General features: G+C 49.0%; 2 protein-coding genes across 4 annotated transcripts in view; one reads left to right on the top strand and one right to left on the bottom strand.

The window, feature by feature from the left end:
* The window catches only part of MTMR1 (myotubularin related protein 1), a 75,537-nt gene extending 64,455 nt beyond the window's left edge, over nt 1–11,082 (top strand). For all 3 annotated transcript variants that reach the window (XM_079764269.1, XM_079764268.1, XM_079764270.1), the window contains 3 exons: nt 1,702–1,815; nt 3,190–3,366; nt 8,358–11,082. In XM_079764269.1, coding sequence (XP_079620395.1) covers nt 1,702–1,815; nt 3,190–3,366; nt 8,358–8,519 — 453 coding nt within the window. In that variant the 3' untranslated portion in view covers nt 8,520–11,082. The remainder of the gene's footprint in view (nt 1–1,701; nt 1,816–3,189; nt 3,367–8,357) is intronic.
* A 102-nt stretch (nt 11,083–11,184) lies between these two features.
* CD99L2 (CD99 molecule like 2) overlaps nt 11,185–22,585 on the bottom strand; it is a 100,171-nt gene continuing 88,770 nt past the window's right edge. The window contains exons 8-11 of the mRNA XM_079764271.1: nt 22,458–22,496; nt 21,833–21,952; nt 16,100–16,165; nt 11,185–14,896 (exon numbers count right to left, since the gene is read on the bottom strand). Of these exons, the coding sequence (XP_079620397.1) occupies nt 14,832–14,896; nt 16,100–16,165; nt 21,833–21,952; nt 22,458–22,496 (290 nt within the window). The 3' untranslated portion in view covers nt 11,185–14,831. The remainder of the gene's footprint in view (nt 14,897–16,099; nt 16,166–21,832; nt 21,953–22,457; nt 22,497–22,585) is intronic.

The raw sequence follows: 22,585 nt of genomic DNA, 5'->3' as shown, positions 1-22,585 counted from the left end.
CTGGTGGCAACAGGGGAAGCAAAGCTTTCCGCACACCCTGGCAGGGCTCACCCGCTTGAGGCTACAAAGTTTCAATTGTAGAAGGTGAATTAACTGCCACAGAAATGGCTGCCACCCCGGAGGGAGCAGCAGGCTTGGCTCCGCCCCAGGCTACAGTTTCAATTGTAGAAGGAAAATAAATCCCAGATACCAGGGCCTCCCCTTGGGTTGCCGGGGGCGTGGCTGGCCTGCAAACCACCACAGGCCCCTCGCTCAGGCCGCCCCACACCCCAAGGGAACCCCCACCCTTATCTGTGACACCCTTCAGGGCAAACCAGCTGGCCCCCACCCGTGCACCAGGCCTCTATCCTATCTAATAAAAGAGTAATATGCAGATTGATCATCACTGCAACACACAATATAGCTGCCCCCATGTGGTCAAAGATCCTGCCCCCATGTGGACACAAGATGGCCACCACAAGATGGCCAGCAGGAGAGGGCAGTTGGGAGGCACCCGGCCTGCAAGGGAGGGCAGTTGAGAGGGACCAAGCCTGCAAGGGAGGGCAGTTGGAGGTGATCAACCCTGCAGGAGAGGGCAGTTAGGGGTGACCAGGCTGGCAGAGGAGAGAAGTTGGGGGCAAACAGGCAGGCAGGGGAGCAGTTAAGCATCAACCAGGCTGGCAGCAGAGTGGTTAGGGGGTGATCAGGCTGGCAGGCAGAAGCGGTTAGGGGCAATCAGGAAGGCAGGCAGACAAGCAGTTGGGAGCCAGCAGTCCTGGATTGTGAGAGGGATGTCCGACTGCCCGTTTAGGCCCGATGTGGGATCGGGCCTAAACGGGCAGTCGGACATCCCTCCAGGAGTCCCAGATTGGAGAGGGTACAGGCTGGGCTGAGGGACAACCCCCCGCCGTGCACGAATTTCGTGCACCGGGCTTCTAGTTTGCTTATATATTGGTAAGTATTTGGGGGGGAGGTGTTCAAGGAGTTTTCTCTATGGGAAGGTTTTAAATTATGAGTTGTTTCTTTAATACAAATAGACTTTCCATTTTTCCTTGAGTCACTTCTCATATATGCTGTGCCTGTAATCCCCCCCCCCCCCACACACACACACACATACTCTTCTCCATGGCCCAGAATGTACCTCCATGTAGAAACCTGGGACAATAGTAGGGCTCACCTCCCTGTTTCCTTTCTCTTGGGGGATACAGTCCCATGCTATCTGTTGCTAATTTCTGAAAACAGATGTTTCATATGTCTTGTCCAGCTTTCTAGTTGTTTCTGGCAGAAGGATGAATATGAACTTCTACCATCATGGAGAAATGGGAGCTCCATGAGCTTTTTTTTTTTTTTTTAGATTTTTAATTGATTTTTAGAGAGTGGGGAAGGGATGGGGGAGAGAATCATGGATGTGAGAATGCAATATCAATCAGCTACCTCCTGCACGCCCCCTGCCCACCCCGGGGATTGAGCCCACAACTCAGGCATGTGCTCTGACCAGGAATTGAACCAGCAACCCATTGGTGCATGGGAGGATGCCCAACCAACTGAGCAACACCAGCCAGGGCTCCATAAGCTTTTTAGGCATTGAAGGTACAATTTTTGTTGCTTCCAGTTCAGCCAGATCTATAAGCTTGGACTTGTGTCAGCTGTCTTTTCACAAAAATATTGGTACCACTCTGTCTTAGACATTGAACTTTAACCTCATTTCCCTCTCCATTTAAGTTTCCTTCAGCGTTCGAATTTAATGAGCTATTCTTGATTACAATCTTGGATCACCTTTATAGCTGTCTCTTTGGGACTTTCTTATGCAATTGTGAACAGCAGCGGTTCAAAGAGGTAAGTGCATTATATCCTGTCCATTGCTTTCCAAGTTGCTCAAATGCCTTTCCCATTAAGTACCACTGTAAAAGGGGGACTGAATGGAGATAGACGTAGGTCTAGCCCCCCCCTTTTTTTGCCAAAATGTACTCTAAAAAAAAACAGCTCTCTTGAGATACAGATTCACCTTTTAAGTGTACAGTTCAGTGGTTTTTAGTATAACGAGTGTGCAACCATCACCATTTTTCATAAAATTTTCGTCACCTTAAAAGAAATCCTATACTCATTAGCAATCACTTCCCATCAGTGTGTAGTAAGGGTCCAATTTCATTTTTTTACATGTGATTATCTAGTTATCCCATCACCATTTTTTGAGAAGACCATCATCCCCCCATTTTCTTGGCACTCTTATTGAAAATCAGTTGACTGTAAATGTGAGGGTTTGTTTCTGTATTCTTTTCTATTCTACTGATCCACATTTATATCCATCCTATGCCACCACCACCTGTATTGATTACTATAGCTCTGTAATAAGTTTTGAAATTGGCAAATGTGAGACCTCCAAATTTGTTCTTTTTCAAAATTGTTTTGGCTATTCGGAGTCCCTTGAATTATGCTGGTGTTTCTCAAGGTCCTAATTAAATTTTCTTAGTCTGGATAGCTTGTGAGAAAGTCAGCTGTCTTGGGAAGAGCAAAATGGTAGAAAATACTCTTGGCCTCATCATTTTCTTGTTTTGATTTTGTCACTGTGCTTGATCCATGTTTAATGTTTACCTGTTCCACCAGGATATTCTCATTCAGATGAGCAATTTAAATGATGATAGCATTTCTAAACATGAACAGTGTAAATGGTTATAACATTTCTAAACCATGTACCGCAAAATCAGGTGGTGGGGAGATATAATTTAATGATATATTGACTTCTCTATATAAGGCTTCTCCAGCCTGCAACCCTGGCGTGTTTTGTACAAGATAGCCATGGTTTTCCAATGAAAAGAATCTTATCTGTAAATTCTACCCAGTCATTAATATTAAGAGTCAAAAAACAAACTGCAAACCAGAATTAAAAATGTATTTGCTATGGATGAGCCCCATCATTCCATGGTTGTTAGAAAGTTCTCATTCCGCCTTCACACAGATGCAATTGCCAGATGTTAACTAACTCAGCAATCCATTTTTCCAGGACAGTAATCAGTGTGTGTTTTCGTGTCATCCCTAGCATGAGGTGATGCATGACAGAGGAATGGGTGTGGGGCTTAGTAAATTGAATTCAAATAAAAATTTGAATTCAATTCATTTGTTATGCAAGTCCTTTTCTTTATGTAATACAAATTCTTGAGGATGTAAAGAAAAGCTGAATTTATCTCAATGTATTCCTTTTTTGTTTTTCAGGATATACATACGAAGACTATATCCTTATGGTCTTATATCAATAGTCAGCTCGATGAATTTTCTAACCCCTTCTTTGTGAATTATGAAAACCACGTCTTATATCCTGTTGCTAGTATGAGTCATTTGGAATTATGGGTAAACTATTACGTGCGATGGAATCCACGAATGAGGCCTCAGGTATCTTTTTGTTTTTCTTCTTTTCAAGAGCATGTCTTTCTGTTCAAGTAAAGATGGTGTTTCAGAAATGGGTGCATGCTAGGTGTAAGCACATTATACTGAAGACCCTCTGCCCTTGACTCTCAGGGTTCAACCCTTTGCAGTCATGTTCCAGCAGGTTCCTTCCACACACCAACCCAGATGCCATTTGCTGGGTTAGAGTTAAAAATTTTAGCACCTCTGTCTTCTGCTGATGGTACATAGATGAAGTATTACTAGCTACCAAGTTTAACCCAGCTTTTCCAGGAACTTGACTCAGAGGTGTAATGGGGGTAGCAGTACCAATTATGCAGGGTACCACATGTGGAGTCAGTGGAAGGGTATTTGAAAAATGCATCGTGGTTCGTTTCTAGATTCTAGTAGCACAGCAGAAAGGGGGCCTGTGCTGAGCCGCAGAGCAGTGCCCCTTGAAGAAAGGGTAAAGTTTCCCCCTCCTGCCACACTTTTTCACTCTGATATTTTCTGAGATTGAAAAAATAATTAGAGAACAGTGCACATCAAGGCCAGGCAGCCTGGCTTTGGTCACCGTTGGTGTTCAGGGGCTGAGCTTGAGCTATGGTTCAGACACTACCAGTTAGGGTCCCCAAGGTGCTCCTCCAAACCTCTGCTCTACACAGTCATGCCCCACCCTCAATCTCCTCCACATGGGTGGCCAGGACATGGTTGGTGCTAGGTGGGGAACACACTGATGAGAGGCAGCCAAAGTTGTTTTTTTAAAGTTAAATGTTGTTAGGATTTCCTGGCAGTCCACCTGGAGTATGTTTCCAGGGCCTTGCTTAACATCATCACTTCTGTTGGCCACAGATACACAAATCTACCTTTCCTCTCTGCCCTCTTCCTTCTCAATTCTTCCCTCTCATTCAGTGTATTCAGTCTCTCCAGGCACGTTTCATCTCTGTCTTAATCTGCTGGAGTTGCCATAGCAAAGTACCACAGGCTGGATGCCTCACACAATAAAAATGTGTTGTCTTCCAGATCTGTAGGCTAGAAGGGCAAGATGAAAGGTGTCAGCCGGGTTGGTTCTTTCTGAGGCCCATGAGAGAATTAATTATCTGCTCCAGGCCTCTCTCCTTGTCTTGTAGATGGCCATCATCTTCCCTTTATGTGTGTTTCTGTGTCCAAACTTCCCCTTTTTATAAGAACACCAGTCATATTGGATTAGGGCCAACTCTAATGATTTCACTTTGACTTGATCAACTCTGTAAAAAACTCTTCTCCAAATATAGTTACAATCTGTGGTATGGGGGTTAGAACTTCAACATATGAATGAGGGGATAGGATACGATTCCACCTATAACAATCCCAAGCCCCACTAACCTTGGGGAAGACCAAACTGTTCATTTCCCTTTTCAGTTGGCTTGGCACTTGAACTTCGAAGGTACTGTCACCTCACTAACCTTCCCACCCTACTGGAAAGTTCACTCACTGTAGACTTAGCTCCAGGTTCTGTTTGACAGGTGCAAATTGTTGCCCAAGGCACTCCTTTTCATCTCCTAACTGGCTCCCTTTCTCTCTCACACCACAGCCCAAGGTGCTCATCACTTGCTTCTTCTTTCCCTGTGTCTGGTTCATTCCATTTGTTCCACGAAGCTTTAGCTACAAAAGGCCTTTCCTCCTCTGAAACCTCTGAGTCAGCCATGCCACCCTCTAGACCTGAGGCCTGTTTTCCAGAACACCGTGATCAGGGTCAGCTCAGCCCAGTACTTGTCCTTCTGTCCAAGCAGGTCCTAGAACCAGGCCTCGGGTTCCCTTGCCACCCCCTCCTCCCAGGCTGATGGACTCCATGCCTCACAGGCTGCTGCTAAATCACCCCCTACTCTGCCTCTCATGGTCGCAATAGCTGGTGGTCTCAGAACCTTCTTTAGGAGCCTTCCCTTACTTGAAACTCACCTCCATTTACTATATGAGGGCCCAGCTGCTGTTAGCATGTCTCATGCAGATTTCTAACGTGGTGCAAGGGACTACTAGCAGCTTCCTATGTTACGACAGCACGGAGTAGCAAGGGAAGCACACATGTCCACACTGGTGTGAGGGGATCTTAGCACTAAGGCAGCCAGAGCACATTTCTAAATACCAAACGGGTTCTGGGTTTAGTGTGTGCTTTGAGTAGCAAAAATGCTAACTTCTAAGAGTTGTAAAATATTTTCTTTATTGAAGAACATATGAAGCTGGAGAGACACCGTCACAACTCTTTACTCCATGAAAACAAATAGTATACATTTAGTATACATTGGTCAGTGGTCAATGCTTTAAATACAGATTTTTAAAAATTTCACTTGTGGCCAGTAAGCCATTAGTAGCTCTGTGGCATCTGCGCAGAGTGCCATGATATCAGTTAGCAATCATCTGTGGCCTCCAGAAAGCTTCTTCACAAGCACAGTTCCAAAATCTGTTCTCCTTTCCTCTTTGGAGTGGCCTACTCCTTGGACGACTCATCCCCTAGTGGCCAAAATCAGTCACACAGGGCCTCCTGGTGCAGTTAGTTAAGGAAGGGAAGGCTGCCCCCAAGCAGCCAGGGCCAAATCCTTTCTGGCGGTGATTCTGTCTCTGATGCCTGATGTGGGGCAGGGCCCTTAGGATCGCTGAGACCTTGTGGGGGTACAAGTGTCAAATGAATTCCTACCTTTAAGGGTGATAGGCAGGTCATCCAACTTTCTGTGTTCTCCCTGCACTGTGCTACATAGAAGGGAAAACTGGAAGGCAGTCCATGGGCCATGGCTTTTTATCCTCAACACAACAGGCATGCTTTGGAGACTTTCTAGGTGCTGGGCACACAGAGCATGTTGGGGAGTAGGCTGGGCCTTGGTGACTGACATCAGAGGCCAGAGCTTGGCAGGCCCAGGCTGCAGAGGGCCTTGTGAAGCATCCGTAGGAGTTTGCACTTTATCCCAGGGGCTATGGGATCCCCCCATCACCCTGCCAGGGTTTTTAGGCAACACTTGGTGTATGTTCTAGAAAGCTCACTCTGGTAACACTAAGGTGGACAGAAATGGGGAGGGGGAAGTGAAGCCTGTAGCAAAGGGATCAGCAACACGGCTGTCTTTGATGCCTGATGTGGGTGTCCATGACACTGGACAGTGAGCCAGGCTGAGCAGAGAGTAGGAGGAACAGGGAGGATACATGGGACACAAGCTTGTTGGGCTTCTTTCCCCTGTGAAGGACTGCCTAGATTAGTTGCCTTGAGAGGGGCTCCTGGGAATCCATCAAAGGATGGCCAGGTGGGAGGGGAGGGCCTAGCACATGTCTTATATTCTTTGGGATCCTCTTGGCTTATGTTTCATACATGCTAGTACCCACTGGCCCTTAAGTGGGCATTTTCTTGAGCAAGCATGACTTTGTCTTCGTTTTTTAATGAAGATGACAGATAAGAAAAGACCCGAAAGGCTGCATGGAGATACATGATGCTCCTCTTAGGCCCTGGGTGTGTGTGAACTTGCATATTCCCTGCATGGTCTGCTCTCTCTGCGGCCGTGTGCATGTGTATTAGTAATGGGACCCTGATTGCAAAATAATCCATCATCTGATTGGAACCAAATGATCCTGCAAACAGGAAAATGCCAAATAGGTCCTAAGGCCAAGAGGGGTGCTGTTGCCCACCTCACAGTGGCTTTGGCATCAGCACCAAATCAGGTAAGTTTCTCTTATTATGGGGGCCTTTGCTGTCAGACTCTCATGTTGGTGTTCCCTCCCTTCTTCCTCTGACCTGCCAAAGTCAGTTTGTTCTTGGCCTCTTCCGTGCTGGTCACCAAGCCACCCTGCTATGATGGGGGCACCTGGCTGCCCTCTTTTTCATCTCACTTCCTCTTTTCTCTTGCTCGCTCACTCACATCTCCATCCAGCTCTCGTTTTCTGCCTGTCCCTCTCTTTCCCTCTCATCTCTGTCACCCCCTTGTCTCTTTATCTCTTCTTCTTTCACTCATTTCTCTGTCCCTCCCTCTCATCTGTTTCCCCCTTCTCTGATCTCTGACCCCCTCACCTGTCTTCCACCTCCCTTCTTCCTTCCAGTCAGGCTTGTCATCATTGGCTTCCATGATGGGACAGTTCACTCTTTGGTGGAGATAAATGATGAAATAAACAGGCCCGGTAGGAGTGGAGAGTCCAAAAGCGCCCCCCACCCCCAGAGCATGTGCTCTTTACACTGGTCCCTGTGGGATGAAGCAAGCATGTGTGTGAAAAGGGTGGGGGAAGAGTGCTCCAGGCAGAAGGGACAGCACATGCTTCCAATACTTGGAAGGTTCTGGAATGCTGGAGGGGAGTGGCAGCAGGAACTGGTGAGAGGTGAGCAGGAGAGGCAGGCTGGGGTCAGAACACACAGGGCCTTGAGGACAAGGCCAGGCTGTTACCCTTAGGGTGGCAGGAAGAAGCCATTAGAGGGTGTTAGGTTGTGCCTAGCTGTATGGAAGGAAGGAGGGAGGGAAGAGCCAATGTCCCCAGGGGACTCCCCTCTGCTGGCACTGCCCTCTGCAGGGGCTTCTGCTAGCTCCTGTTCCAATAGATGAAAATGAATAAAACTTCAAGTTGTAGCAAGTGCTGGTTTAACAGAAGCATTTTTAGTCAGTAGAGCTATTTATAAAATTGTAAAAATTCAGAGCTAATGGAGGTATGTGTGCGTGCAAGGGGCACAAGCCAGTAGCATTTTACGACCAGTCTGAAAAGATTGAGTGTCCTTCTCCCAGTCGGTACCTGTGGCCTTGCCTGATGCGCAGGTTGAGGTTTCAACTGAGCCCACTTGTGTTCTCTGGGAATTTGGCCAAGCTGGCAGGGGAGCACAGGGTGACAAAAGCATCCCTACAGGGTTAGCTGGAGCCTCCGGCTCCTGGGTAGGGAGTCCCTGTAGCTTGGCATGAGGACACATGGGCATCTTGGTTGTGAACTCATCCTGCAGTTAGAAGCATCTGCATGCTGAAAGTGCCCATGAGTGGCTAACGCAGCTATGTCCTGCTTGCCTCCAGATGCCAATTCACCAAAATCTCAAGGAGCTGCTGGCTGTGAGGGCGGAGCTGCAGAAGAGGGTGGAGGACCTGCAGCGGGAGGTGGCCACTCGAGCCTCATCCCCATCTGAGCGGGGTTCCTCGCCTTCCCACTCAGTCACACCCGTCCACACCTCAGTCTGATGCTGCAGAGATGGCGGTTCCGGTGAGTCCAGCCATCAAGGCCATCCTGCAGCTCCACTGCTCTCCCCGGTGACTCAGGCAAGGGTCCTGCGACCTGTTCCGGCTATAGATTGTGATCTTGTCTTTTAGGATTAGGCCCAGTGTCCTCCACATCTGGACGGCACTTCCAACCAGCAACCCTGTGTGTGGCTAGGTGCCAGCTCCCACTGTCATCTATACTTTTTTGTTTTCTGAACATCCCATTTCCCTCCTGTTGGGTTTCTCGGGGTGGCTGTCTGTCCCATTGACCCTGTGACCGGCCCAGGCGCTTGGGAGAAGCCATAGTGAATGGAACATAGTGCTTAGGTTCAAGAAAGTCTCATACCCTTTCTTTCCTTCATTAAAACAAACACCATTTACTTAGAGACCATGTTGCTAGCCCTGGGCTTCTTTCAGCTCCTTGCTACAACTTGACTGTTTTAAAGTTAACTATTTTGGGGGGGAAACAGACCATTGCCCTCTGTTCTAGAGTTCTTGCAAGGGGGCCCCTGTACCAATTACTGTTGTGTACATGTAAGGTATTTTTTAAAAAGATAAATATGCATTTATTTTCCTATGTCCTTTTTTATGTTTATACTAGTCACCCCAGGAGGTATCTGCTAACTGGACTGTGTGAGAAATTCTTTTCAAAAACAGCTCATGATAACTTTTATGTGGTACATTTGAAACGTGACTTGAATACATTTGTTTAAAAGGCACTGTGTTCTAGCCTCATCCAACTTTGGTACTTGCCTCCTGAGGTAGCCTAGGCCACTGATGGCAATAGCAGCAGTTTCCCTTGGGATGGCTTTGCAGAGGGAGAGGACTCTGGCAGCTCTGCGCTGGCCTCCCTGTGGGCTCCTTCACAGAGCTGTCCACAGTTCCTGGCCTGTCTGACCTTGCAGCCTCCTGCTTCTGAGTCCACTCTCACCTGTTACCTGCCTGTCTGAAGATCACTTTAATTCAGTTTATTCATATGACTTCATGTCAGTATTTTAAAGCAACCACTGACCTGTGGCTTCAGTTGCCAAAAGCATAACACGCACTTCCCTGGGTTTTCTCATCTCAGAGACAACCTTCTCTGGCTAGGCCTCTCCTCCCAGTTTTGAGCCTTCCCTCCTGACTTTGGGTTCTGGGACTCTGTCAGTGTAGGTAGGAACTAATTTACCATCAGCTGGTCCATCCACTAGCGCTAGAGCTGAGTTCCTCTGTGTGATGTCACAGAATCTTGCACCCTCCCCAGCAGGTCACACCCTCCCCCTGCCCTGCCCATTTTCGCCAGTCACTGGGACCCCCATCACTGCAGGAATTAAGCTTGCCTTTGGAGTCAGGAGGCCTCAGAAGCCCATAGGGTTAGAGCTGAGTACAACTGCATTGGAATATCTAGTTTGTTTAATTAGTGGACGCCATGCACAGTCTTACATATTGACCTTATTTTTGAAAATATATTCTTAAAAAAAGATTTTTTTACAAATAGTTATGAGGATAGATGTTTTTTCAACTTGGAACTTTCTGATTCTTAAAGAAAATTATCTGGTACTCATAAGGTATCAGAAGTACTTCTTCAAAGTGATTTGATTACCTAAAATGAATTCTCCATTTTTATCAGCTGGGGATTTGTTTCTAAATCACAGTTCAATTTATATTAGCTTTTGATTTATGCTTCCAACATATCTGAAAGCTTATTTACAAATGGATAAACTGGATTATTCATTGATACACTGATTTTTTTTTCTAAATGGAGACATTCCCTTTTTTTGTTCCCTAGAAATATCCTTTAATCCCCAGCTGCACTAAGACTATTAAACTTGGTGGGGACTGGATGAGGCTTCTGACAGAACCAGAGCAACAGAGTGGGCTTATTCTTGCCCAGGTCAGCTAGCTTGGTGCTGGGCAGTGTGGGGGCCTAGCCTGGGCTGTCGCACCCTCCTCTGCATGCGGGGCCCTAGGAGGAGCCCTAGAAACTCCCATTGGATTTGAAAGCAGCAATCGAGATCATTCTCCTTTATATGTTCCTAGCACAAAACTATTTCTAAAATAATTTGAAGTATAGTTTTGTTACCTAAGCAGTTCTTTTTTTCGGTTTTATTTAAGTGTATTAGAATGTAAAACCTTTACAGTGCAGATTTTTAAAAACTGGTACAGTATCGTATTTGCCTCACCTGATGCACTATATTACAATCTGTAATTAAAATGATAATATCTTTGCTCTGTGGTTTCTTTTTTAAAGTGTTTTGGTAGATTTTTCCCCTTGGGGAAAATTAGTAATGATAAACATTCAATCCATGTTATTTTATTATGTGCCTTTAAATAATTGAATTCATTTACTAAATCATAAATGCAATTTATCTTAAGTCCTCAGTGTTTTGGCTGAAATGGGTAAGTACTGTGATTTAAAAATCTGAAATGCCCCTTGACCTTAACCTTGAAAAAATGTTAATGACACAGGAAAGGACTGGAGACACCTGAGAACCAGGTGCAGCTCTGAGGAGGCAGGGCTGTCTTTCCAGGCCACGAGTCCTGCAGCCTAAAACTGGGTGCACTTCTAAGAAGCCCACATAAGGAATGCTGGCCTTCTGAGGGGGCTGTAGGGCTTGGATGAAACCATGGTACCCTTGAGGCTCACCCTTCTTAAAAAGTCCTGGGTTCCTGTCCCTTTCCATGGAGCAGTCACTGGAGCTGTAGTCCTCAGCAGTGACAGCTGAGTAGCAAGGCTAGGAGGGCCACTGTGTGAGACCCCAGTTGGCCATGCAGAACCTCTGCACTGAAAAGTCACTCGGTGGGTTTGGGTTTGAAGACTTAGTGCTGTTTTACTACTACAACAAAAATGTCACCCACCTCAATGTGGAAGCCCTCCTAGTGTCCACCGCATCTTGCTCACGCTGAAATGTCAGGCTGTCTTTTCAGTTTGTAAGCCAAGCTGTGGGGTCATGACAAGAGCACACTTTATCCCAAACAGGCCATTCCACACAGAGCAGCAATGAGTGATGGTGTGCAGGGCCCCCCTCCCTGCTCAGTTTGTCTGGCTGAAACCACTGCACAGACCTCACAGCCACCCTTGCTACTGCCATTCATTGAAGAAGGCAAAGCAGTGGGCTTGGGAGTCAAGAGTCTGGGGCCTGCCTCTGCTCTCCCACCCACCCCTTACCCCCTACGCACCCTGGAACATCAGGCACGTCACTGTATAGCTCTAGGCTTTAGCTCCTTATACCCTGAGGGGGGCCACCCCCTGGAAGCCCTAACCTACCTCTCTCCTTCCAGAGAAATACCTTTGGCGGGGAGGGTGTGGAGGAGGTCAGCTCCATATCATAATTAAGGAAAAAACAGCATCACCTGACAAAGGAAGTGCCTTAGACACCATCACAATGCAATAATCTCTTAGGTTCCATTTTGTTTAATGCAAAGACGAGACAGTTTACAATTCACACTTAAATACAAGCACATAAAAAGTACTAGGGACTCGTTCAGTCTCTATTTCTTCTTCCTCAGAGAACTGGTACTAACTCCCAACCCATGTAGCCAAGGCAGTGGACTGGCACTGTTCTATGGGTCTGACCTGAGAGGGTATTCCACCCCACAAAACTGCCATGTCTCCTTCCTCCACGTGCTCAGTTATTAACACTGAGCCAGCTCTCCTCCCCCGCTCCCCCCAACCTGCCCACCACGTTAAGCTAATACGGATTGGCTCTTTTCAACTGGCCCTTCTAATTCACTCACTTTATCTCCCTTATCACCTGAGAGAGGCCCACACCAGCCAATGCAACTTTCAGATAATCACATAGTTACAAAAGCCCTGTAGGCTTCTGCAGGTATCAGTACTCCACCTGGGATGACAGCTCAGCAAATGGGTGGCTGAGTGACTTTCCAGGCTTGGCCAGCCACTAGCAGCAAGTCTGAGCACTCATTCTGCAAAAGGCACCCAGAGAGCTAGGGAGGAACAAAATGGGTTTGGCAACTGAAGTCAGTGCTGCTCAGAATGTGGCTTTACAGAATGTGTTGACTTCTCATCCCAGATGGAGGAGTGCAGGCTCTTTGCCACCGCAAGCCTCAGGTTAAAGCTAAGGGGAGAAACCCAACAGCACTAATTCCAGTGCCAATCCTCACCATGCCAGGGGCCACACAAGCTACATCACTCCTCATCCTACTCGCTGCTGTGGCTGACTTCCCTATAAATGTCCACAGTTCCCGGTGGCAGGTAGAGAAGTATTTAATCACACGCAAATGCTGGCCCTATTTTTCCCCTTTAAAGGCCTCAGGAGGGCCTTGGTGCCCAGACATCCTAACACAATCCCTCTCTGACTCCTGTCCTTAGGACACTGGCTGCCCCTGGGTCCTGAGGTCAACCTATCTACGTAGCAACAAGCCACAGATGCAAAAATCCTTCATAGCTGCCTCCAGCCCAGCACTGGCCAGGGTTCAGGCCATTAGCTCTTGTCATCATTGGGATGGAGAAGCCAAGCAAAGTTGACAACAATCTGGCTAGTGAGGGCTGGGAGGTGTTAGAAACAGGCATACCTTGCAAGCAATGCCTCCCCTGCTCAATCTCTTGGAATATGGGGAGGCCACATTTTCCTTCTTCCAGTGTCCTGTGCTCCACGCCCCCTCAAAGACACACACTCCTGGCCTGAATGGGAGGTACCCCCACACAGAAGACATTTTAGGACCCGCAGGCCTGCATTGGGAATGGATCTGAAGGGCAGCACTGAGCCACACAATCCAACTGAACTGATTACCATCATACAACAGAGTATATTTTTAAAACAAGTGCGCCAATGAACACATGAGGCATGCATTAGATAACCTATGGGGTCTGTTCAGATTTCAACTATTTCCTTAAGTTGGAGTTGGCTCTCTCAGCTCAGCAGACAAGGAGCTAACATAGAGCCTGGGAGACTGGTGGGGCCTCCCGTGCAGGGCAGAGGCACATGAACTTGTGTAAATAGGAGCCTACCTTCCTGCTGACCTTCATTATGCTTTCAGGGACTGACTTTTGACACTCCAAACTTATAATCAATAGACGGTGACTCCACACTCTAGCTCAGCTTCTGACAGCAGAGCTCCCAGAAACAGGACTACATATGGGCCAAAGAGAACATTCCAGGAAGTCAGCTCTGCTCCAGCCCAAACAAGATAGTGCCAGGTCAAGTGAGGAGCCAGTCCCCAGGTTCCGGTGTTTCCCACAGTGAGCAGGCCCCCAGTGCTCATCATCAACAGGCCAGGCAGTATATCTATAAACTTGCCAAGGCAGGCATATGTCGCTAAACCAAGCAAATATCCTTTCCCTCTTCTCCCCTTCCCTTCTCTCCTCTCCCTTCCCCTCCCCTCTCCTCCCCTCTCCTCCCCTCCCCTCCCCTCCCCTCCCCTTCCCTCCCTTCCCTTCCTCTCCCTTTCCCCTCAAATATATTTCTAAGCAAACAACAAGCATGCTTCTGGCTTTGATACTCATTCTTGATGTCTGTAGCTTTTGCTACCAAATAAGAACACAAGAGGGGGGGGGGGATAAATGCATTTCTAGTACATTAATGATTCCTAAAAACTAATCATGCCAGCCTGGAGACCACATCCAGTCCCCTATGGAATCAGATGGGAATTAGCCCTGAGAGTCACAGCTTCTACTTGTCTAGAAAATTCCTAAACTCTGAGGGCAGGACTAGCATGGCATGCATTTTTGCAATTAAATAAATGTAAAATGTAAAGTCTCCACATTGACCAGCTCTCTGGAAGCCCAGCAGCAAGTGTCAAACTGGAATTGGAAAGGACAGAAATGACCCCCCACCTCCACCCTAGGTGTCATGTGCCCAGTGTTACCTGGTGTTCACTGGTTCGTTCCTTGCAGGGGCTCCAAGCACCGTGTGTTAGCTGTGTTAGTTCTCTGAGGTCACACCAGGGATGCCTTTTGGCAGAAACCTGCCAGTGAGTCAGTGTAATACCTCAGGAATCACACTACCCTGTGGCCAATCTTTTGTCCCCTAAGCATAAGTGTCCTCTTGGCCTCCCTCAGCTTGGTCCCCCTCCCCCAGCTCATTAAGGCCTGGGACTGTCTAGTTTTGGGGAGTGGGTGACCCAGCAGCTCCCAAGGCTGGATTTCAGGGTACCTTTGGCAGGGAGGGCACCCCACCCTGTCTGCAGGGCACAGAAACCAAACTCACAAACACCAAGAGCTCATCCAAAAAACTTAGAACAACGAGAAGCCAATGATATCAAAGGAACAGTACAGCAGCTGCAGGTCCTAATGAAATAAGGATCTTGGTCCTCAGTGGCAGGACCACTGTGAGCGGCTGCTGCAAGGGACCCTCAGATCCGAGGCGGCTGGGGCTGCGGTGGCTCCGCGGACTGTGGTGGCAGTTCTAAGTATTTCACTGGGAAGAGAAGACGCCCATTAGAAGGGATTCATTTCCATGCTGCACAGAAGGCACAAATACACAAGTCAGCCCCTGCTGGGGACAGCGAGCTGGTTCCCTGTCTGTCCTGTCCAGGGGCTGGGGCAGCACAGCCCCGCCTGGCCAAACTCCCCTCTAGTGCCCACTCTGTCCCCTGTCAGGGCAACCCCTTTCCTCATCTATAACATGGGAGTGCTTCTGATGGGGTTGCTGGGCAGATTTTAAATAAAGCACTCGACACAGTATCTGGTCCACAGAACATGCTCACACAATGTTGGCTAACAGTTTCAAAAATGCTTATAGTGAATGCTACTGTAGAGCCAGTTTTCCCATGTTTTAATTCAGGGCTCTTTAATTCATTCAGTGCAGTGTTGTCAAGTACCCATCCTAAGCAAGGGCATGGGGCACCCTGTGCACCCCCACTGCTGCTGCCCTCTAATACAGCCACAAGATGCCTACCCAGCCTCTACTGAGGAAAACAGCCTTTCCTGACCACCCCACTCGAATTCTGGAGCCACAGGTGGTATCTACCCTGAGAAATTGGCCCCTCCAGGCCAGCAGACCTTATGCAGCCTCCATTGCTGATGGCTCCTGCACCCAGAGCGGACTTCATGACCATGAAAGAGACAGGGAGGGAGGGAGGGGGGGGAAGGGAGGGTGGAGGGAGGAAGGGAGGAAAGGAAGGAGAAAGGGAGGGAGGGAGAGGGGGGAAGGGAGGGTGGAGGAAATAAGGGAGGGAGGGAGGGAGGCGGGTTCCAATAATAGGGTCCATGTTTTAACCAAGTTCCCTCTTGCCTTTGGCAATTTTCAAATTAAAAGTTTATGTGTCTAGGGTAAAATATCCCCCAGGGCTCTATCAGAATTTGTCTGGAGTCATCTATTTTCATTGCAGCGAGTACATGGGCCAGGGGCTCATGCTCAGATAACTCAGGAGCACAGCCCAAGCTCCAATAGCGCACTGAAGTCCTTAACACAACACCAGCTGTCCCTCGCTGTGGTTCCACTCTCCGTGGTGGCCATCTGATCAGGGGCTGAGTGCAGGGACCTCTGGGCCACTGCAGCCCTTGTTCCGCCTGGATATTCTAGAAACAAACACCTCTGCACTTCCTGCTTCCCTAGCACAGTGCTGGGTTCACCAACTAGGGGACCTTTGGCAAGGGACACTGACCAAAAAGTCTTTACCTTGAGGTTCTTCACACACAACAGCTTCCAGGTTCTCTCCCTTCACGTAGTCTGCATTGAGACCCTCTGCAAAGGGCAAAGGGCAGAGTTAATGACTGAACCAAAGGGTCTCCCACCATGATCAAGCACTCCCAACCAAGTCCTCCAACTCCCTTCAGACTCAGACCCTGCACCCTGAGCCACCTAAATGTCCTTGTTTGGGCAGAGTGGCTGGCTGGGAGTGTGCTGCCTGCCCAATTCTCATCATCATCCTCAGAAATGATATCACATGGCAAAGGCCTCTAACAAACCCCATCCGCATAGGGCAGGTGGCACTGCATGTAGATTGTGGGCCAGACAGCAGCTCTGCTCAGCAGAGGGGGCACCCAAAGCAGGGCTCAGTGTCACTCGTGGGTCCATATGTTGGGCCAGGGAGACAGAGAGGGAGCCAAGCATTGCATGAGTAACTGATGGATGCTGAGTAGAGAGGGGCAGATAGTTGAGTGGAGCTCACTTTGGAGATGCCTGCAAAGCCTTCCCGGCAACACCGGCATGGAGAGGCCAACCACCTCCTCTAGGCAGTGGGAATGGCACTGTCCCTGCCTTAGCGCATGCAGGAGCTAGGGCCCAGTAACAGCTGCTCTGGTCTAGTTATTTGGGCTTTCTCCCACCTACTTCCGAGAGGGACTTGGGGACTCTACAAAGCATCCTCTGCATGCTAGCGCTCTGGCCACTGAGCAGCACCATGCTGGACACTCAGGACTCAGAGTGGACCCCACCCCTGCTGCTGCTTGGGGAGAGTCAAGAGCCCCTGCCTTATCCTTAGATGGGCAAGAAACTGGAAATCTCATCAGAGCTCTGGGTCTGTGGGAACACTGGGTCATGGTTACAACCAACCAACCAAATGAGTAGGCACCAGTGTAAGTCATTCCACCCTCCTGGGCTACATTCAGGCTCTTTGCCTAGAAAAGAATGTCTTTATGCTCTGATGCTTGCTGGGCTCAAGGCGACACCAGATGGGTCCAGTAAAAATGTGGGCATCTGTCAGCAGGTGTAGCTGGCCCCGATGTGGGACAGAGGTTAGGTGATGCAGCTGGGGGAAGCTATCCCCAGATAATGGGCAGGGGATGGGAGACGCCTTGACCTCTGATCACTGTCCAGCTGCCATCGTGGCATGCACTGGACTGGTTTTTATCTGTGGGCAGTCATCTGGTTGCTCCTCAGGGATGACCGCCAGGGGGCATCTGAATCCCACACAGGACCTTCACCCCCACCCACACATCCCTGAACCCAGCCTAGGGACAGAAAGTCTGGCAGGTGGCACCCTCCCACGTGTATCAGGGAAAGCTAAAGATGGTGTGGTTGCAGCCAAGTTGGAGAGTGCCAAGGAAGAGGATGGGCTGGAGAGCGGTGAGAAGAAGCAAGAGCAGCGGGATGGGGGGAGGGCGGAGGAGGAGGGGAGACAATGAGGCATTGAGGCCAAAGCAGAAGAGAAAAATAAGTCAAAGTACATTATTACCTTGACCTTCTGCTGCATCTGAAGGCAAGACACAAAACTTAGGACCCTGGAGCAAGAACTCAGCCCCCGGTAACAAAGCACACGGGCTTTCGGTGAAACACGCTGGCCCTTGGCACTGAAGACAGAGACGGGAAGCAAAGGGTTCCCCAAACCTGAGCCCCTTTGATGGCAGAAAAGGCTGGAAGCCCCTGAGGGCCACAGTGGGAAGAGACCCTCCTAGTAGCCACGCACCACCCCTTGGGGGGCTTCGTGGTGCACCCAGTGCAGAGTGGTTTCTGTTCTTCCTTTCCTGACCTCCATGCAGTGGTAGCTGAGGCCACCCTGGGCAGGAATTCCCAGCCCCCAGCTTCACAGTGGGCTTAGCCACCCCCACATCCATGGGATTCCTCCTGATTCCCACCCGGCGTAGGTACCAGGTACATATCACAAGACGCACACACAGTCTTCCCACAGGCTGACAGTTCAGAGAGTGAATGGGGCAGCAGTCACAGATGCAGAAACAAACCAAGCCCAATCCTGCCCCATGATCTCCATACCAGTCAGCAGGGGGCACTGTGGGCACATTCAGGAGAGGCATCTGGTCAGGGCCCTCAGGCTGGGAGGGTAGGAAGGCTTCCTGGGAAGGTAGCCCAGGCCCAAAGAATGAGAGAAGCTAAGTGAGGAGAGGGGACAGCAAGAGAGGATGCTGGAGGCCCCAGGGCACACTCAAGGAAGTGAATATGGCTACGGTGAAAATCTTATGGGGCCAGGGCTGCGAGGGTGGGGAGGGGAACGAAAGGGGGAGGGTTGTGGTTTGAGTGGAACCAACTACAGAATGACAAGTTCAGGGGCTCAGCCATGACCTGGGAGCAGTGGGGAACATGGGAGGTCCTGGCAGAGCTGGTCCTGTGCATTTTTAAGCAGGACCCTCAGCTGCTCCGCACAGTGTGAAGTGTGGGGAACATAGGGACAGGCAGGAGGCTGATGGAACCATCCAGATAGAGGACTAGGAGACCTGGCCCTGGAAAGGCATGGGCCATGGTGGTGGTGTGACCCTAGAGCAGGGGACACAAGCCCCAGGATTGGTAAGCCACAGATGTGGCATGAGGAGACAGGAGGATCCAGGAGAACTGGTGGAATCTGTGAGGGGGGCCACAGGGACAGGATGGACACAACTTAAAAACACTGAAGAGAAATTTGGTAGTACAGGGAGTGGATACAGAAGCAAAAGAGGTCCTTTTCAAAACTGGGGGATACTTCATACTTGATTCCCTTCTGTGTAAATTGGGAGTGATGTTAGCACTTGCACAAGTGTCCAGTAAAGGGATTCAGGACAGTGTAGGTTAAACAATGATAATGACATCATTAACAGACTGAAGGGGGGGAAATGGGGCCAAAGACACAGGTGGAGGGTCCACTCATACAGGAGCCAGTGGGTGTGATCTGAAGCCTGTAGCAGGGAGGGAAGCCTTCCCTTAGACTGAATGGGGGGCTGGGGAGAGGCCTATTGGCTCCCACACAGGGATCTGTGAGGCCAGTGGGTTCCATGAACTTCTTCAGAGCCATCATTAGCTCTAAAAACCCACTTGCTTCCCTCGCCTATGCCACCCTACCAGCAGGCTCACCCCCACTACCTGGCCCAGCAATACCCTCACCTCGAGGCTGCCCCCCAGGAAGATTACATCCATGTCTTCCAGCTTTGTTGCCACGAAACTTTCAGCTGTCATTAACACTCCCTCTTTTGGGTTTATTCTTTCCCAAATCTATACGAATAAAAGGGTAATATGCTAATTAGGGTGGATGTCCATCCAGACAAAGCCACAGTGGCTGCGAGGCCCAGGGTTCACAGCAGCCTTGAGCCCCAGTGGCTGTGAGGCCTGGGGCTCAGGCCTCGAAGATGCCACGGCCAGCAGTGGCAGCAGCAGTGGGGTGATGGGGGTGGTGCCTTCCCCTGATCAGTCTGGTCGCCTCCCACAGAGGGAGGCCAGACTGCAGCTTAGGCCTGCTCCCCACGGACATCCCCTGAGGGTTCCCAGACTGTGAGAGGGGGCAGGCCGGGCTGAGGGTCCCCCCTAGTGCATGAATTTTCATGCACTGGGCCTCTAGTATAGAAATTGCTCAGTTCTACATACCAAGTCCTTCATGTGTTCACGTTTTATTTGTCTTCCCTGATAATCCAATTTGCAAAACCTCAGATCTCTCTGTTTTATGTGAAAATAATGTATTCTCATTTCACCTCAGTACCCCCACAGAGAAACAGATACAACCCAGACATCTCTTTTTTGGTTTGGAAATCAACCTTTTTTCTCTTCCCTGTTTCTACCTACTCGCTCCCCTTCTGGATTCATGGCTTCCCATCTGGAGTAAGTTCCTCAAGGACTGTCTGTGCCTTTGTTTCAACTATGAGATGAGGGTGTACATCATTTCTACCCAATGGGGCTGTGGGAGGTCTTACTATTCGGGTAATGATGCTGTACTGGAGTGAATGGTGGCCCCCAAAAAGTTATGTCCTGGAACCTGTAAATGTGACCTTATTTGGAAAAGAGTCTTTGCAGAAGTGATCAAGTTAAGGACCTCGAAATGAGATCATGCTGGATTATTCAGGTGGACTCTACATTTAATGACAAGTGTCCATATAAGAGACAAAATAGGAGAGACAGACACAGAGGGAAAGGCCATGTGAAGACAGAGGCAGAGACTGAAGTGATGCAGCCTTCTATCAGGGACATCTAGGGCCATCAGAAACTGGAAGAGGCAAGAAAGGATCCTTTCCTAGAGCTCCCAGAAGGAACCAACCCTGCTGACACCTTGATCTTGGACTTCTGGCCTCCAGAACTGACAGAGAATAGATTTCTGTTGTTTTAAGCCAGTCTGTTTCTTTTATTTTGCGCTGGGACAAAGGAAAGCTCTAAGGACAATCCAGTCTCCAGGTCTGCACTCCTTCTGACTATTCCTTGTTCACACCACTCTACAGCCAAGCTTCGCAATCCCTGGTGAGTTGACAGTATCTCAAGCAGGGAGACCATGAACAGTTGCGCAGGTTGTGCACTGGGATGTGAATAGTGCCCCCAGAGTACTGTGCGTAGTCTGTGTAGCTGTATGTGGTGGCCCTGGTCAAGAATGTTGTGTAAAAGAAGCAAATATGATGGCCAGATGAAAAAGTAGTTGGAGATTTCAGCAATATCCTCATGGAAATCATTCTGGTACTCGGGTTAATTTTCTGGGGAGCTCAGCTCCCAACTAGAATTAAGGGCAGAGTCCTAGAGGAAGAGTAAGAGAAGCCTCATAGGGGATAATCCTAAGCTTCAGGAAAGAGGAAATCTACTGCTGAGTCAGATACTGTCCCTTGAACTAAAAATCACCAGTCTTAGAGACATACTCTCAGCAAACAGTGACACACCAATGCTGTGCTTATAAAACCAACAAGTGTGGTTTTACTGCCTCCCGCCCCAACAGCATTCCCACAGGGCTTCTGGTATGGGGTACCTGACAGCTTCCAAGATAGAATTCCATTTGTACCACATCTTATAGAAAACCATGCCCTAAAACAGATGCATCCTAGCTTTCACAAATCTAGCATGTAAAGGAAGGGGCAAAACTACATCTAGTTTCTCTCTTGCATTCCTACTTTAAAACAATTCACAATTCCATGTATTTTAAGATGTTCTGGCTCACAAGGGAAGGAGCAGGGACACCAGGGCAGTGACTTCTTGGGATCTGAAAGGAAGGGAAAGGTTGCCAGAATGAGTGGTCCCCAGAGACTGCTGTCTTCTGCTCTGGAGAAAAATGACAGCATGAGAGGGAGCTGTTGACCCTAGAGCCTCTGAAGCTCCCAAATTCCTTTGGGTGAAATCTGAGGCCATACAGAAATCCCAGGGTCTCTCCTGTTCTATGACAAGGAAACATCATAATGGCCACTGGGCTCTGCCCCCACAGAAATCTGGCTTCTAGAAACTGGAAACCTGGAAGACCGAGGTCAATGTGTCCAGCCCCATCCTCTCTTCTAGGCTGGTTTACACTTCAGTTTGGCCTAGATCTGTCCTCAAGGATTTCCAAAACTGCAACTCCCCCCCCCCCCAGGAAGTCTTCTCTGGAGTTGCTCTCAGGCAGACTGTGGAATAGACCAGAATCTCAACTTGCTCATGTTTCTGCCCCTTTCCCTTGAAAGGCCTTAACCATTCGTTCACGTCTAAGAGTGAGGGGAATGCAATTGCTGCGGGCACAGCCACAAGTGGCTGCAAGGCAGATCCACTTACGCTGGATGCGGAAGCAGAACTTCTTCTGCTGGTAGGAGATGTAGCTGGTCACGGCGCCAATCAAGGCCATGGCCAGGGCACTGGCCACACCGGCAATGGTGCCAGTCTCTGGTGACATTCCTGGGTAAAGGTGAGGTTGGGAGAAATGAGAAGACTCGAGAGGTCAAGCTAACAGTTAACACAAGGATTAGCTCAGACACTGACCTAATTTTGTTCTAATGCTCAGGACTTCCGAGCCAGTGTTGAGAGACCCAGCCATTTGTATCAGAAGGGTTCAAATGACATAGTGCCCCCTTGGACTTGCCAAATGCTTCTCATTTTCTGTAAGGATTTCCATTTTGAGAAGCCTAAAAGGTGGACATGGAAATGGTGCAGTCCCTATTTAATTCAGTTCCAGTTAGGTCTCTGGGTCTCACGCCAGCGAGCTTCCCATGGGACGACCTCCCTGGGGATCCATATTTTCATGATTCATTCCTTTAAATGACTTTGTCCCTCTGCTGTTGGCCTCACCGTTCTTTAGCGGAAACATTCAGGGGAAGGTCTGGTAGGCCAACTCTGTGAGGAGAGTGGGCCAGCACTATGTCTCCTTGTGGTTTCTAACAGAAATCTTGGGACTCAAACTCACCGGCTTCAGAGTCGTCATTGTTGCCATACCGACCATCACCTGGAGAAAGGATGAAAGCACATAGTGTCCGCTGTGAGTCTGTGACCATTCAGCTCGGGGTTAGGAGAGACAGCCCCTTTCCAACTCCC

This window comes from Cnephaeus nilssonii, assembly GCF_951640355.1.
Source record: "Cnephaeus nilssonii genome assembly, chromosome: X".
Taxonomy (NCBI): domain Eukaryota; kingdom Metazoa; phylum Chordata; class Mammalia; order Chiroptera; family Vespertilionidae; genus Cnephaeus; species Cnephaeus nilssonii.
This window is presented reverse-complemented; position numbering and strand designations above follow the sequence as displayed.